This window comes from Xyrauchen texanus, chromosome 44 (assembly GCF_025860055.1).
Source record: "Xyrauchen texanus isolate HMW12.3.18 chromosome 44, RBS_HiC_50CHRs, whole genome shotgun sequence".
NCBI classification, from domain to species: domain Eukaryota; kingdom Metazoa; phylum Chordata; class Actinopteri; order Cypriniformes; family Catostomidae; genus Xyrauchen; species Xyrauchen texanus.
This window is the reverse complement of record NC_068319.1, coordinates 3,636,375-3,654,438: the sequence shown is the minus strand read 5'-3', so window position 1 is coordinate 3,654,438 and position 18,064 is coordinate 3,636,375. Positions and strand designations below refer to the sequence as shown.

The 18,064-nt window shown below is 37.7% G+C and overlaps 1 protein-coding gene across 3 annotated transcripts in view; it reads right to left on the bottom strand.

The window, feature by feature from the left end:
- ttc28 (tetratricopeptide repeat domain 28) overlaps window positions 1-18,064 on the bottom strand; it is a 319,989-nt gene that overhangs the window by 13,022 nt on the left and 288,903 nt on the right. For all 3 annotated transcript variants that reach the window (XM_052117308.1, XM_052117309.1, XM_052117310.1), the window contains 4 exons: window positions 12,848-13,022; window positions 7,384-7,524; window positions 801-945; window positions 332-511 (listed from right to left, as the gene is read on the bottom strand). In XM_052117308.1, the coding sequence (XP_051973268.1) occupies window positions 332-511; window positions 801-945; window positions 7,384-7,524; window positions 12,848-13,022 (641 nt within the window). The remainder of the gene's footprint in view (window positions 1-331; window positions 512-800; window positions 946-7,383; window positions 7,525-12,847; window positions 13,023-18,064) is intronic.

Below are 18,064 nucleotides of genomic sequence, written 5' to 3'. Positions count from 1 at the left end.
TATGTAGAAAGACAGACAGATAGACAGACAGACAGACAGACAGAAAGATAGACAGACTTAAAGATAGAAAGACACATAGACAGATATATAGAGACAGACAGACAGAAAGGTATGTAGACAGATAGACAGACAGACAGATAGAACAACAGAGAGACAGACAGACAGAAAGAAAGATAGACAGACAGATATACAGACAGACAGACATAAAGATAGACAGACAGACAGAAAGATAGACAGACAGATAGACAGATAATTTGTCAGCCTGTGAAACATGTATAATGTCTGTTCAGAAGTGTGGTATATGTTTAGCAGTGTGTCAGTTAGTGCTCACTTTAGCTGTGGTTCCCAGACTGCCGATAGACGGTACAGCGATGAGACAGAAGCGTTCATACAGATACTCATTAGATGAGCTGCCCTTCAGCAGAGCAAACGGAATGAGATACAAATCTCCCTCCAGAACCAGAATCAACTGCCTGTGACGACCCACCGGACCACTGGAGTGCATCAGACCCTACAGAGAGAGAAAGACAGGTACTTCATAGATTTACAAAACCCCTCATTTCATTTACTTTATACAGTACTGTATTCATATTTATTTGTAAAACAGATAGTTCCGACTGTAAGATCTTAATGCCTTATTTAACTAAAGCTGCCAGAAACTCATTTTAACAGTGATTACGGGTGTTTTGGGGTTGTTTATGCCCCTTAACCATGCTAAAATTCACTGTAACATTGTTCTCTCATGGCTTATTGCTTTAATCTATGACTACACCGAACAGGACATGTAACTGCAGTCGTACCCCCTCCATTGGAGCGATGAGCAGGTCGTATAGAGCTCGTAATGGGGGCTTGCTAAGTGCACTGGCGCGGCGTGGTACAGGCGAGCAGCCCTCTTTCACTGGAGACACTGTGTTACTGAAGAGACTCGTCATACTTTGACAGCTCCTGAAACAACACAACACACTCATTAAACACTGACTGTGTTCAGAATGAAATACTAATATACTGCTTATAGCATAATGCATTGATGCAGTATGCAACACACATTTAAAACAGTAGTGTGCAAGGGTTCTGGGTAGCACAGCGAGTATTGACGCTGACTACCACCCCTGGAGTCGCGAGTTGGAATCCAGCACGTACTGAGTGACTCCAGCCAGGTCTCCTAAGCAACCAAATTGGCCCGGTTGCTAGGGAGGGTAGAGTCACATGGGGTAACCTCCTTGTGGTCGCTATAATGTGGTTCACTCTCGGTGGGGTGGGGTTGTGCGTGGATGCCGTGGAAAATAGCGTGAAGCCTCCACACACGCTGATGTCTCCGCGGTAACGCACTCAACAAGCCAGGTGATAAGAAGCATGGATTGATGGTCTCAGACATGGAGGCAATTGAGATTCGCTCTCAGCCACCCAGATTGAGGCGAATCACTACGCCACCATGAGAACTTGGAGCGCATTGGGAATTCCAAATTAGGGAGATAAAACAGGGAGAGAGGGAAAACAAAACAGTTAACAGTTAAAAAAAGAGTAAGGCTGGGTACGGAATGGCATACTACCATACTACTCTTACTATTTTTGCCACAAAAAAACAGTATGTAGTATAGTAGTATGAGTAGTATGCCATTCCCACATTTTTAACAGTATGCTACATTGTTGTCACATGAGCTCATATTTAAATCAGGCGGTGGAAACCAGTTATTAAACTGAAAATGAATATAGTTATTTAAAAAATTTCATCCAATTTACTGTAAAAGTGGCTTAACTTTTGGCAATAATGATTCCAGATTATTCACTCAGTGTGCACCACTATTTTGGCAAATAAACAGTTCATGTGGGTAGTTGGTATTATGCCATTCTGAACACTTTCATGATAAAAAAATAAAGAAAATGTCAAATAATAACAAACTATTCTAATCACATTAGACCAGTCATTGAAAACATCGAACACTAGAGGGCGCTGTTCACCTGGAGTACACAGCACTGCAGCAGCAATGTTTGTTCATTTTTAAAATCGTGTATAAAAGGTTATGATGTCTGCTCAAGGCCACTTCGGTTTTATTTATAACAGCATGACATGGGTCAAGATTAGACCACTGTAAAAAAGTGCTATTACAGACACACACACACACACGCACACACACACACGCACGCACGCACGCACACACACACACACACACACACACACACACACACACACACACACATAAAAGTGTTTGTTATAGGCACTGAAAGCGACTGAACATCTTTTGCAAGTAATCAACTTCATGCCACAAATGCTGTTTTCTGAGTCGGGAACATTCTTTTAAATCCTGTGGAGTGACAAATATGTATTCTTTCTTTTTAAGTAAATACTCCATATTAGTTTAAAAAAAAAATAATAAAATAATAATAATAAATAATACAATGTTATTAAATCTTGTGCTTAGTTAGTTTTGTGCTAACACATGTTGTGACCCCCTCAAGATGGTTTATAAATCTCTCATATTGCATATATTATTAAAATATATTGTATTAGATTATCAACTTTATTTGAGTAATTATGAATATAGTTCAATTGAACTGTAGTTTTGTACTCCTTTTTTGAACATATTTAAAAAATATATATATTTATTGATAAATGGTTTAATTGAACTGAACTCATACTGGACTAGTGGGGGTCACTCACTTATAATATATAATTAACAAATATAATATTACATAATACATGACTAACCACTAGCTTGATCTGAACAAAATGGGTGTCATTTAAAGTTTAGACTCTGGACTTTACAATGCATAGAGCTGAACGTCCTACCAACTCTTTAATAACACTTTAAGAACTGTTTGATTCTCATGATTTGCAAATTTGTTATCTCAACAATTATATTCAGAGATGGTAAAACCATAAAAAAGATGAGATAGCCATGTGTTATATATCGTTGGAAAGGTCTCAATCTGTAGAATGCAATGAGAAAATGTGTTTCTTTCGGAGGCCAAACTGCAGTGAGTTATAGTGTAGAGAGTGTATTCCCACGGACACACATAAATATAATAAACAGGAGTGTCTATTTGTCACGTTTTTCCTTATTACTTCCTGAAACGTACATAAAACATAGACAATGACATATTGTTACTTACCGCAGACTATCCCGATTCAAACGAGAATAAACACAACATAATATGATGAGTAGATCTTGAAATATTTCTCAAAGAACGTGCATGGAACGATGATGCAAAAAAGTGTGCTCAACGCACATTGTGTGTGTGTGCGCGCATGTGTGTGTGTGTGCACGCGTATATGTCCGAGGACTTTGTGTGTGCAAACACACATCCACATATGTGCTCATCTTTAGGACTGGGATGCTCCTGAACACGTCATACTTCTATATTTTGTAGTCTAATCCCTTCATTTCCATTCATAGCTGATCATTTATGACCAGGAACACAACGAGTGTAACAAAGTGAAATAATAATACAAAAATGTTGTGTGTGTTTTCAGATACCATATGTATACAAAGTCAATTCATTTTATTCCAATTGGATTAAGTAAAAAAAATTAATAAATAAACATCCGGGTCAAAATGACCGGAACACAACATAAGGGTTAACGCTGCATGCATAATAATTATATAGAAATTAGCAAAATGGTGTTTAAAATAGAGGAGCGTAATATTTAAAAACGTATTTCATGTCAATAACCCACATAAATTTGCTGATTTAATGCACATTGGTGTATTTGAACATATTGCTGTTGTTGTCGCTTTACACAAGCAATAGTCCATGTGAGGTCATGCATTACAGTCATTTGATTATGGGAGTTTAGGAGTTTTAGACAACCCTTAACGGCTATAAAATACAGGAAGTAACCCACGTTTCTGCTTTGAACCTCTTAAAGTAAAAATAGTTAACCATATCACCTGGTGGATGAAAAACATCTTGTTATAAAGAACGTGTGTAGGTGTACTGTACGACTCCACATACTCTTGGTCTAATCGCCATCGCTATGGTTACTAAGCAGCATGGCAGACAACTTCCTTCCTACCTCCTGTCACTGAGCTCTATCATTACATGCCTTCAAAGAGACAACAATAATAATAATAGACCTTCTAGAAGACAGACAAGAGTTGCCCGAATTCTCTTAAACTCTGGCGTCTATGTGGAGGATAATCGGGAGATCACACACGTCCTGTTCTCTTCCATGAGCCTTGTTAATGTTTAATGAGCATCAGCGATTGGTTCGACATCAGACGGAATAAAAAAAGAGGGCACGGATCATGTGTGTGAAGATGAGATTGATTATTTAATGGAAGAGTTTATCGCAAAATTACAATTCTGCAATTATTTAGTCACCCTCGTGTTGTTCAAAACCTGCATTTTGTAACTGATTCAATGGAACACAAAATGAAGAACTTTCAAAGTAATTTCACGCAGCTGTTTTCCGTACAAGCTCCAAAAAAAGGACAAAAGGCACCCTAATAGTAGTCGTTATATAAAACAAGTCGTTATTGTGTGACAATTTGTCTGAAGCATACGATTGCTTTGTGTGAGGAATAGAAAACAATTTAAGTGGCTTACAATGTGAGTGCCTCACTGTAACCCAGAGTTTTGCTTTTGTTATAGAAAAGGAGGGACAAGTCGAAATAAATTATTGTGGTAATCAATATTATGCCACAAGTGCTGTCAATTGAGCTTAACTTGTATTGATCCCAGAATATTCCTTTAATCTTTCCCATCTGCCGTGGACCTGAAATTTAGTGATGGGTGGATCAATATTTGAATACAGGGTTTCTCAACCACTTTTGGGTTGCGGATCATTGTCTGCTGGGTCGCCCAGTCTTTACTGTCGTGGGTATAAATGATCAATTAGAAGAATAGAAAGGGGCAGCGGTGACCTCTATTGTTGAATCGTTTTAAAATCTCTTGGTTTACGTAAATGACCATAACAAGCTGCATACTCTGATGTTAATTAGTAGCTGTACAATCACAATAATCCATCAATGCTACAAATTGTTCTTTTTGGACAAGGTCTCTTTACGTAGCATTTGGAAGTTTAGAATAATGTACAAATTTTGCTGTCAAACTGGCATTCAACTGATCACAGAGTATATTCAGGACATTACTGATGTAATAAACAGCACCATCACTATATGAAAAAAGTCATTTTTGATCAAATCTAGACAGCAGCATCAATCCAACGCCTTATCCTTGAGTAATCATGCTAAATTGACCATTTGATACTAGAAAATCACTTTCCATTATATCAAACACCGTTTAAAGCTATTTGATTCATTAAATGAAGCTTAACATCGTCTTTGTGTTTGTTTTTTAGTTGCCACACTATGCAATAGACTGGCATGTCTTAAGGTCAATATTAGGTCAAAAATGGCAAAAAAATAAACATCTTTCTCTAGAAACTCGTCTGTCAATCATTGTTTTGAGGAATGAAGGCGACACAATGCTTGAAATTGCCAAATAACTGAAGATTTCATACAAAGGTGTCACTACAGTCTTCAAAGACAAAGAACAACTGTCTCTAACAAGGACAGAAAGAGATGTGGAAGACCAGATGTAAAACTAAACAAGAGGATAAGTACATCAGAGTCTCTAGTTTGAGAAATAGACGCCTCACATGTCCTCCGCTGACAGCTTCATTGAATTCTACCCGCTCAACACCAGTTTCATGTTCAACAGTAACGAGAAGACTCAGGAGGCCTTATGGGAAGAATTGCAAAGAAAAAGACACTTTTGAAACAGAAAAACAAAAAGAAAAGGTTCGAGTGGGCAAAGAAACACAGACATTGAACAACAGATAATTGGAAAAGAGTGTTATGGATCTTAACCCCATTGAGCTTCTGTGGGATCAGCTAGACTGTAAGGTGCGTGAGAAGTGCCCGACAATACAGTCACATCTATGACAAGTGCTACAGGAAGTGTGGGGTGAAAGGTCATGTGCTACAGGAAGTGTGGGGTGAAAGGTCATCTGAGTATCTGGAGAAACTGACCGCTACAATAACAAGAATCTGCAAAGCTGTCATTGCTGCAAGTGGAGGATTATTGGATGAGAACTCTATGAAGTAGTTTAAGAAGTTCTGAACATTGTTTTCAAATTGTAATAGTAATTGTTACATTTATTTACATTTACATTTATGCATTTGGCAGACGCTTTTATCCAAAGCGACTTACAGTGCAATTATTACAGAGACAATCCCCCCAGAGCAACCTGGAGTTAAGTGCCTTACTCAAGGGCACAATGGTGGTGGCCGTGGGGTTCGAACCAGCGACCTTCTGATTAACAGCCCTGCGCTTTAGCCACTACGCCACCACCACAAAAAATTGTTCATGTTATTAATGTCCTGATTATACACTTTGGTGAATAAAAGTACCAATTTCTTTCCACAAGAGCAAAATCTGTAAATTATCCCAAACTTTTGGCCGTCAACATATAATAATCATTTTCTATTTTCTTTTAAACAATTTAAAATCACCAATTTTATCCTCAGAATTTGTACAAAAAAAAAGGTTGAAAATAAAATAAGTGATATCACCCATCCATACTGAAACTAGCTATCATAAAGCATCAGAAGACTCAGAATATAGCACAGGAGTCATATTCACTACTTTATTTGGTTTTATGGTGTTTTATTCCTTTTCTGGAGCTTGACAGGAATAGTCACCATGAGCTGTCGTATGGAAAAGAGATTTGCGATTTCTCCTTTTGTGTTCCACGCAAAAAATGACAGCATACAGGTATAAAATGACATGAGGGTAAGTAAATAATGACAGAACTGTAATTTTTAGATTAACTGTTCCTTTAACGCTGTGGCACGTGCTCATTAGGCAGAGGAGGTGTGGAGGGGCGGAGGAGAGAATCGTGCTCTTTGTTTTAATGAATATAGCGAGATGTGAAGCTCTGAGAGCTCTTAATGAGGACCGGAGCTCTAATGATGGCCCGGCTGACCCTGTCTTTAACAACGCACAGCTCCAAACCCTCGCTGTTCCTGTCTCACCCGTCCTAATTCTCTCTTTCTCTCTCCTCCCCCTCTTTCAGCCTTAATGGCGATCTCTCTCGTTTTCTTGTAATGAATCGAGATGTGAAGGACTCGACTGAATGTAGAAGATTCCCTTCATGCCGACGGCCTAATTAAAGCCTGTCTGAGCCTTAGCTTTACCACCGGCAAAGTTTAGATCTATTATGAGCAGAAATGTTCACTAAGTGCTTAATGATTTGGTGATTGATTGGTTTTCTTTACTCTTTGTCTGCTTCATTCTCCTTTAGTTTTAAAAATGTACTTCTTTCAACTTTCTTTCCTGAATAAATAACAGGATATACAGACATATACTGTAAGATGACTCATTATAGCCTGTGAAAGAGCTTTGAAAGCTGGTGCATGTGATGATCATGTGACTGACCTGTTGAAGAGGTTGTTTCTGGACACCATCCTCAGGAAGCCGGTGGGGTCGGTCACCGAATTGAGTTTATTATTGAGTTCTTCAAACTGCTGGTCCAGAAGATCACCAGCTTCACTCTCAGTTTCACTGCTGGAACACATTCTGAAACACATCAAGACACCACAAGACAAAGTTGACACTTAAATGAAATACAATTAGCTTTAATGTCAAAACAGATCTCTTTAGTAATCGTGCACATCTAAGACGACACACTTGGAATCGTCTGTTGGGTTAATATGGTTTTATCCGCCTCAACCTAATTACACACAAAATGCGCTTCATTTGCAACAAATGCACGTGGATGAATGACGCAGATGTTCCGCAGATTCTTTTGGACAAATGAACAGATGTTAAGATGTTCCACCAACGTCTGAATATCTCGTTACATGCAAATTTATGTAAGCACTTTGCTTTAAGAATGTCAAAAGGAGAATGTCTAATAATCCTCTCCTTGAGATTTCCAAACTATTCCAAGATGCTGAGCCACAAACATTCCACTCATTTTGCGTCTGTTTCAAAACCTTTACTATCAAACATGTTCCAGTGCTTAATACGTCGCCTCTTGCGACGGAAGCCAACCCAAATTCTGTTGAAATTTTAATTTGATTCTTTGTCAGGGTTCACGCCTCTAGGATGGGACTAATCTAATTTTGGTTCCAACCAGAAATGAAAATCACTGGAAGAGAAATCTGCTCTACATATTTGCATGCACGGGTTGTGTGTGATGCCAACAGACTTCGGCCAAGTCATTGGGCGACTGCGAACTGTGAACTTGAGCTGTTGTAGATGTGGCCACAGGCTTAGGCAGCTTGCATTGGAAATGAGGGATCCTCAGATGTGTAGACGGCACCCTAGGTGTTGTGTGCACCCCATGTGCCAGGCTAAGATAGCCAAGGATACTTTCAAAGAGAATCCATCTCCCGTAGTGAGTGACATGGGAGGTTAACTAAGGCTTGGTGTGATTGCTTGGTCCAATCAAGTTTGATTCCATCCATGGTGCGTTTATATCAATAATTGTACCATCATTATAAATAGTGGTAGATGTTTACCAGACATATCATTTTGGTTGTAAAAAAAACAAACAACACACATAAAATGGCACTTGCATCAATCTGCTGTGGATGCATCGCAAGAGATGTGAAGAATGACAGCTGTTTGCAGACAACAATTTCTGCTGAGAAAAGCAGCAATAAGAATGTATTTTACTAGGACATGCAATCTGTGTGTCATCAACAGCTGTTCACATGCATGAATTGCTTTAATTTGAACAAACTCCAAACTGCAAGTTATAACTGTTGGCATGTAACTCGTCCCACAACTTTTGTGTTTTGAACATAAATGACACCTCAGATCAAGCGGCTTGTTGAAGAGAGATGTGCAATTACTTTTTCAACTTCTGATTTTTGCCTGACAATAAGACATGCAATAAAATCCCATAGACTTGCATTGAAGGAGGAACAAGAGTCATATTTATAGACCAGAATATCACAGAAACATAGAAACACCCTCACAACCACCCAAAAAACCCTAGCAACCACACAGCAACACCCCGGCAAACCCTCAATGTCCTCACAACAACCTGGGAACACACTTAAAACAACAAAAAAACACTCTAGCAACCATACAGTAACACCCTAGCATTTAATCAAAACACCCTAGCAACCACAAAATAACACCTTGGCAACCCCCCACAAATCCACAGCAACCATAGTGTAATGCCCTGGCCACCAGCCACAACTCCCTAGCTACCACAGTGTAATGCCCTGGCAACTACCCAAAACACCATAGCAACCACATGGAAACACTCTTAAAACCACCAAAAACACCCTAGCAACCACAAAGTTATGCCCTAGCAGTCCCTCACAATACCCTAGCCACCACACAGCAACACCCCGGCAACTACCCTCAATGCCCTCGCAACCATCTGGGAACACCCTTAAAACCACACAAAACACTCTAGCAACCATACAGTAATGCCCTAGCATTTATCCAAAACACCCTAGCAACCACACTGTAATGCCCTGACAACCACACATTAATGCCCTGACAACCACTCAGAATACCCCAGCAGCTACCAAATAATGCCCAAGAAATCTTGCGTAACCCCCAAGCAATCACACAGTAATTCCTTGGTAACCACCCACTACACCCTAACAACCACATTGTAATGCCCTGGCAACCACCCACAACACCCAAATTGTATGATTGACTTTTGCATGGGCAACTCTTCAGAAAATGTAAATATCTAATTGTAGGCTGAAATTCAGCATTAAAGAGGCCCTATTATGCTTTTTGAGATTTTACCTTTCCTTTAGTGTGTAATTTAGCTGTTTGTGCATGTAAAATGTCTGCAAAGTTACAAAGCACAAAGTCCACACCAAAGGGAGTTACTCTCTCCCACAGAAAACACTGCGCCTGAAATGCCTGAACTGCCTGATATGCCAGGTTTGTAATCCAGCCATTACTTCCGTGACTTAGCTATGTCACTATGTAAACATTTGCATAATGCCAACTAAGGGCTACTTTAAGCTGAAACTAGGTTATGGTAAGGGCAGTTACATTTCCGACACACGCTCTAAGTGGTTGACCAATCACAACAGACTGGGGCAGCTGACCAATCAGAGCAGACTGGGCTTTTCGGAAAGGGGGCTAAAGAGATGGGAGCTAAAACAAAGCATTTCAGACAGACTATGAAAAGAGGTGCTGCAGCAATGTACATTATGAGAAAAATGTATTTTGGACATTAAAGCATGCAAACCTTCTAGTAGACCCCCAAAATACAATTATGAACATGTAAATGAGCATACGTAATATGGGCTCTTTAACCTTTTAGATAACCTTTGGATCAATGTTTATGAATGTCAAGATATTCTGCATTTGGTAAAAGCACATTTGCAAGAACAACACTAGAGTCAACATCTACAGATCTGACGTAACTAAAACATGGCAGTGGTCTTGCAAAAGCAGGGATAGTCACTCATATTGCAGACAGCTGCAGGTACCACAATTCCTCTTCTCTCTGCACAATGAATGGGATCTTCAAAGGTGGCATATTGCACCCAACCAAGTGGAAAATATTGCTCGGAGCCCCTCAGTCAAGCACTAAATTATCCTTTAACGGGCAGGGAAGAGCGCAGATCTCGCCTGCGAAACCCATCGCACGTCAAGTGACTAATGCGCTGGCATGGGTGCGATAGACTCACAGCATTCCATACGCTTACGATAATGGGCTTTGTTTCAGGCTGCTATTAAAATCTCACCGAGAACTTCTGACGCTCCCATCTCTCTCTCTCTCGCCCGCTCTTTCACTTTCTACATCTCCAAACCAGCCTGCACCTTCACCTAATTACGTGTCAAAGTGTACTCGACTCTGCAGCACAGAGGTCTCTCAAAGCATCTCAAAGGAACATCAACGTGAGAGGTGAAAACTCTCCGGCAGTCTTCTAGTTAGCTCCACAGGTCCAGAGATCACTGCGGTGCGGCCTCCAGCCCTGTGGCGGCGTGTAACATCATCGGTGAGTGTGCCGAGATATGCATCCTGCAGGGCATGTGGGCACACACCGCCACTAACAAACGTGACCACATTCATCAGGATATATTTAGGAGGTTGGAGAACAGCTGCGTGATGTAGACACAGGATGCCTTTTGCATTTAATCTGTACCATTTTTATGTTCAGCAACATTTAAATGGGTGAATAAGGGGCTGTTCAGGACAAACGCATTTAGCACTTAAAATAGCTAGATGCAGCAGTGTCTTGAGATGCATTTAAAATTTTGACAAGGAATGTTTCGAGTTCAATACACAAAAATGATTCCAACTCATCCCTCGTTTATTTAAAAAAATTACAAAAATAAATCTGTGTTACAATGAGGCACTTATAATGGAAGTCCATAAACATTCAAATACACATTGTTTTAAACGTATAGCCACAAGACGTAAACAAAATGCGTGTTAACATGTTTTTAGTGTGATAAAATCAATTACAGGGTTTAACGTCTTCATGGCAACGAAGCTGTAAAATTGGATTTAACTTAAAACAGAAAAAATTAGAAAGCGATTTTATCACACTACAATCGTGTATACACACATAATGTTTTTGTCTTGTGGCTATACTTTTGAAAGAGTGATTATTTTAACATTGATGCATTCACTTCTTTTGTAAGTGCCGCACTGTAACAGAGTTTTGCCTTTTTATTAACCCTTTAAGCTCTGAAGGTGTTTTTAAAAATGTCCTGTTTCAGTTGTATGCCAAAAATTAAAGGCTTATAACTATATATAAAAAAACAAAACAAATAAATAAAAACAGGGTCAAGTGTTTGGTATCAATGTAAAGAAAACATTTCAAATGTGTTACTGATACTGATGATTATGAGACTCTCAGCCTAAGAAACCACACAAAGTATTTAGCCAAATATATTCTTTTTTCCTCATTTTTCTTATTTGACATTACATAATAAGGTGTAAATAAGGTGACTCTAAAAAATGAATTTTGTTTTGTTACAAATCATGTCAACAGTGTCTGAGAGACATTTTGTGTTAATACGACAAAGCAATCATACGTTATATCATTACAAATATAAGTTATCATAGTGCCCAAAAAGGTCTCCATGTGTCCAAAAGCCTCTCCAAAAACTAATTACACAATGAGTTTCATTCTGTGCCATTTGAGTCATCATTGAATCTGTGTCATGTATTTGGCGCCATCTCCTGGTGGCCATATGTAACACTGTGCTTCATGTGGATTATATAATGATCTATCAGATTATCTTGTGTGTGGACTCGTTTGAAAGATAATGGTTTGTTATATTTTAAGTTCTGTTTATCTTTTGTGAAGCTATAAGCAAAAACACAAGTAAACAAGTATATAAGCAACATAATAGTCAATGACATATACTTAGCTATTACTTTCTATATTTTTATCTGTGAGTAAAACAAATATAGAGGGAGACGTTGAAATTATTTATTGTGGTAATAAACATTATGCCACAAATGCTGTCAATTGAGCTTAACTTTGACCCGGAACAATTCAGTAAAACTGGTGTTTGAAAAGCACAGCACAGAAAAAAAAAATACAGTCAAAGATGTCCGTCTAGTGCATGTTTACATAGAAAAACAATAATAATAATTTTAAAAAAATGTGCAGGCAAATGCAAAATTGCTTACGGTGTGAACGGTCCCTCTATATCTCTGTATCCGTTTTCAACAGAAAACCATTGGTATAAAATTGACTTAATAAATCGATTAAATTGAAGTATTTTACAGAAACGAATGAGACAGTCTGTTTTGTAAATTATAAGAAAAACTGCCAACATAAAGGTACAAAATGCCCCTGAAAATCAAATGTAGAATCTGAATTTAGAAGTGAATTTCTTACACTGGTGTAAGTAGGACCTCAGAGTAACCAGTGTGATTTAAGCGTACTACCTGCTGTAGTAGGAATCAACTCCCAGAGCTACGCGTGCATTAGAGATGTGCTGCTCAAGAGATGAGCCCACGGAGCTGGTGCCCACAGGCACAGTGGCGCCGCCCTCCTGGAAGTCTGGCGCCCCGCCCTCTGATGCGCCCTCACCCAGATACACCTCATGGAACTTCAGGATACCTGGGAAATGGAGAGGAAATACTTTGCTGATTTTGGCAAAGAGGAAGACATTGGCTATGTTTGTAATCAAATACTAGCATACTTCACAGCATGTACAGTATACTGCATACTATTGTTAAAGAGTACATTGAACAGTACGCAGGATGCAACAACAGCTGGTTTCCATGCATGTTGTACACTGCAGTAATAGTACAAGAAGGATGTAGTGTGCCTTTCAGAACATATCCAATATCTAAAAGTTATTTTTTCTTTCACTTTGTGAAGAAAATGTCCCTTCTTGTTGGTACAGTGTTGTTTATAAGAAACAGTCTCATCCACTCGAGAGCTCTAGTGTTTCAGACATACAGTACGTGCCTTGCGCATTAATGAAGTTACAATAACATATAGAAGCACACAAGAGTCATATCCAAGGTCAGCTGTCTCCTACGAGGGGCTAAAATCTAGTTAGATGAATATTCGAAATAAGCAAAACCACTCCTGGGGTTCAAATATATGTTTGTTTGTTTATTTGTGCGAGCTTGTCTTTCTCTAAGAGATGTCAATGTTAAAATAAGTCAATTATCTTTAAGTCGACATGAATGCAAGAAACCAGAACGAGAAGGATGAAGGTCAAGTTTACTCTCCAGAACATCATCACTTATCCCGATACAAACGCTGCTTTTTCAAATCTATAGTTATTCATTAAATTACTGTTTGCAGGATTATAGAAAGGCTAGTAGTCTAAATATCTTTTTGATGAAAAGATTTAACATGTGTTCTCTGTGTGTTGTTGTGCGTATGGTTGGGTTTAGGGAGGCAGGTGGTTAATTTGCAGCTTTTTACCAGCTTCACCAAACAGCAGGCGGCATGAGTGAAGCTATGGGGAACAGAAGGTGTGTGGGACAGCGTGAAACACACCGATCAACTGAGCATGTGTGTGTGTGTGTGTGTGTGTGTGTGTGTGTGTGTGTGTGTGTCACTGGCAAGCCCAGATTTGATCGAATAATCGTTTCTTTGTTGTAATGTTTAGCATAAAATGAAAGTGTATGTTTGGGTCATTCTGCAAAATCAGGTGTTTTTTGTGTCCCACATTCACATGTAAACAATGACTTCTTTAAATAGCTGACACCAACTTGTAAAGTGTTATTGTAGGTATATTTCTGAACAAATCAGCAAAACTCCAGTAGAATTATTTTATTATTAATTGTAAAAAACAAATTCTTCATTTATGGAAACGACTTCTTGCGTATTAATAAATATGCACATTTTCATTGAAAAAAAGGTAATTCAAGTTGAAATCTTAGATTTTAACAATAATAATAAAAAACAAAAACGCTGTTAGAATTTGTTTTAATATATAAATATAAATGTAGTTTCATATACCAGGTTATGTGCCTACCCTGTTACCATCATGACTATTTCTTATTAAAATAATAATTAAAAAAAATCCTTTTGACATCATAACATCACATCTTCATCTTATTGTTTGTAAGGTTTGACAGAAGGGGGGACAATCTTAATTGGTCAACTATGTTACTTTGCATACTAAATAATTATTGAGAAAAAAAAAAAGCGATTTATAATGTCAATCCTGTTATTATTAACAATGTTACTTTCAATCCTGCTATTATCAATATTTTTACTGTCAACCCTGTTACGGGCAACCTTGTTACTTTCAATCCTGTTATTATCAACACTGTTAATGTAGAACTTGTTACTTTCAGTCCTGTTATTATCAACACTGTTAATGTAGAACTTGTTACTTTCAATCCTGTTATTATCAACACTGTTAATGTAGAACTTGTTACTTTCAATCCTGTTATTATCAACACTGTTAATGTCAACCATGTTACCTTTAATCCTGTTATCATCAACACTGTTACTGTAGAACTTGTTACTTTCAGTCCTGTTATTATCAACACTGTTACTGTAGAACTTGTTACTTTCAATCCTGTTATTATCAACACTGTTAATGTCAACCATGTTACCTTTAATCCTGTTATTATCAACACTGTTAATGTAGAACTTGTTACTTTCAATCCTGTTATTATCAACACTGTTAATGTAGAACTTGTTACTTTCAATCCTGTTATTATCAACACTGTTAATGTCAACCATGTTACCTTTAATCCTGTTATCATCAACACTGTTACTGTAGAACTTGTTACTTTCAGTCCTGTTATTATCAACACTGTTACTGTAGAACTTGTTACTTTCAATCCTGTTATTATCAACACTGTTAATGTCAACCATGTTACCTTTAATCCTGTTATTATCAACACTGTTACTGAAGACCTTGTTACTTTCAATCCTGTTATTATCAACACTGTTACTGAAGACCTTGTTACTTTCAATCCTGTTATTATCAACACTGTTACTGTAGAACTTGTTACTTTCAATCCTGTTATTATCAACACTGTTAATGTCAACCATGTTACCTTTAATCCTGTTATTATCAACACTGTTAATGTAGAACTTGTTACTTTCAATCCTGTTATTATCAACACTGTTAATGTAGAACTTGTTACTTTCAATCCTGTTATTATCAACACTGTTAATGTCAACCATGTTACCTTTAATCCTGTTATCATCAACACTGTTACTGTAGAACTTGTTACTTTCAGTCCTGTTATTATCAACACTGTTACTGTAGAACTTGTTACTTTCAATCCTGTTATTATCAACACTGTTAATGTCAACCATGTTACCTTTAATCCTGTTATTATCAACACTGTTACTGAAGACCTTGTTACTTTCAGTCCTGTTATTATCAACACTGTTACTGTAGAACTTGTTACTTTCAATCCTGTTATTATCAACACTGTTAATGTCAACCATGTTACCTTTAATCCTGTTATTATCAACACTGTTACTGAAGACCTTGTTACTTTCAATCCTGTTATTATCAACACTGTTACTGAAGACCTTGTTACTTTCAATCCTGTTATTATCAACACTGTTACTGAAGACCTTGTTACTTTCAATCCTGTTATTATCAACACTGTTACTGAAGACCTTGTTACTTTCAATCCTGTTATTATCAACACTGTTACTGAAGACCTTGTTACTTTCAATCCTGTTATTATCAACACTGTTACTGAAGACCTTGTTACTTTCAATCCTGTTATTATCAACACTGTTACTGAAGACCTTGTTACTTTCAATCCTGTTATTATCAACACTGTTACTGAAGACCTTGTTACTTTCAATCCTGTTATTATCAACACTGTTACTGAAGACCTTGTTACTTTCAATCCTGTTATTATCAACACTGTTACTGAAGACCTTGTTACTTTCAATCCTGTTATTATCAACACTGTTACTGAAGACCTTGTTACTTTCAATCCTGTTATTATCAACACTGTTACTGAAGACCTTGTTACTTTCAATCCTGTTATTATCAACACTGTTACTGAAGACCTTGTTACTTTCAATCCTGTTATTATCAACACTGTTAATGTCAACCATGTTACCTTTAATCCTGTTATTGTCAATATTGTTACTGTCAACCATGTTACCTTTAATCTTGTTATCATCAACACTGTTAATGTAGACCCTTTTACATTCAAACATGTTATTGTCAACACTGTTAGTGTCAACAGTGTTACCTTTAATTGTGTTACTTTAAATCCTGTCGTTCTCAACACTGTTACTGTCAACCTTGTTAACTTCAATCCTGTAATTGTCAACACTGCTACTGTCAACCCTGTTATGACAATGCATATTATAATCACTTTATAACCATTCTTTGTCTAATAGAATGTTTAAAATCTTCAAGAAATGTACTTAAAAATGACTTTTTAAAATAGAACAGACTCCCGTTTTATATAATGAGAGTGAGTTACACACATAAGGATCTTATTGATTTGTGAGTTTAAATATGTGCAGTATGTTTTGTGTTGGGCTGCATTCAAAAAGACAGACAGCATCCCAGTGTGACTCCAAATTGGGTTCTTCAGCTGTTTGCTGTGTCTGTCTGACACCTCCGTCAACCCCCCAACCATATTACTCCAATTCATTCATTCAATCTGTCTGGGCACAGCAACCGCCCACCTCTTCATGCAGTATATCAGACATCATGTAGTAAACACAACTGTCTTTAGTGTGCACACTATGGAAAGATAAGTTTATTATGCGTAGACACGATCCATCCTTGCATTCGGTTTTGTGATATTTTTTAATTGTTGTGTATTCATACATCAGATGGACATTTTTGGCAATTGCGTTGTGACTTCCACCATGAACATTAAAAATAAGAACGAGTCACATGACATAAACTGACCTTTTATATTCAGTATGAGCTGTGAACAAAACATGAACATCCACAAGATGAAATAAATGGTTCAATAGTTTATAAGAGTTTCTCAGTTTTTCAGTTTCTTTCTTTAGAACCTTATAAAAAATCTCTTAAAAGCACAAAACAAATTTTGGTTCTCCATCAAAACACACTGAATACTATTACTTCAACTGATTATATTATTATCTTTATTTTTGTTTAAGCATTGTAAATCACTTAATTGTATTTAGTTATTATTTAAAATGAATATATGCCATGCTATAGGGTAGTAGAAGATAAAACCTTTATGAATGACAAAAGCCAATGAAATGGAGAGTGCACAAGAGTCGAGTAAGGCATCGGGGAGGGAGGGTAGGGAAGACAAAAATAATTAAATGAAAACATCACCAACATATCCTGAACCGCTGCCTCGTCATTATTTTCTTCTGTTTTTTCCCCCGTTGTGTGCAAATCAGTGCAATTATGGGTGCGAGCTCGTCTTTCATGTTGTTTGTTGGCTTCTTATCACGAATAAACTATCCCGTTGCTATGTGCGTGTGTTTGTGAAAGTATTTCGGGATCGTAGATTCATTCGGGCACAAATGGTCATGTGTTTGAAACAGCTGGTCTGAAAACAGTCATGTTTGTGCACTTGACCTTAGTGTATGCACTTAACTCGCATCTTTGTTTCCACATCTCTCTTGTGTGCGCACCACTGCTCTGCCGTGATTTAAACTGAACTCAAGAATCGATTCTGATTCTTTTGAGAATCGATTCAGAATCGTTT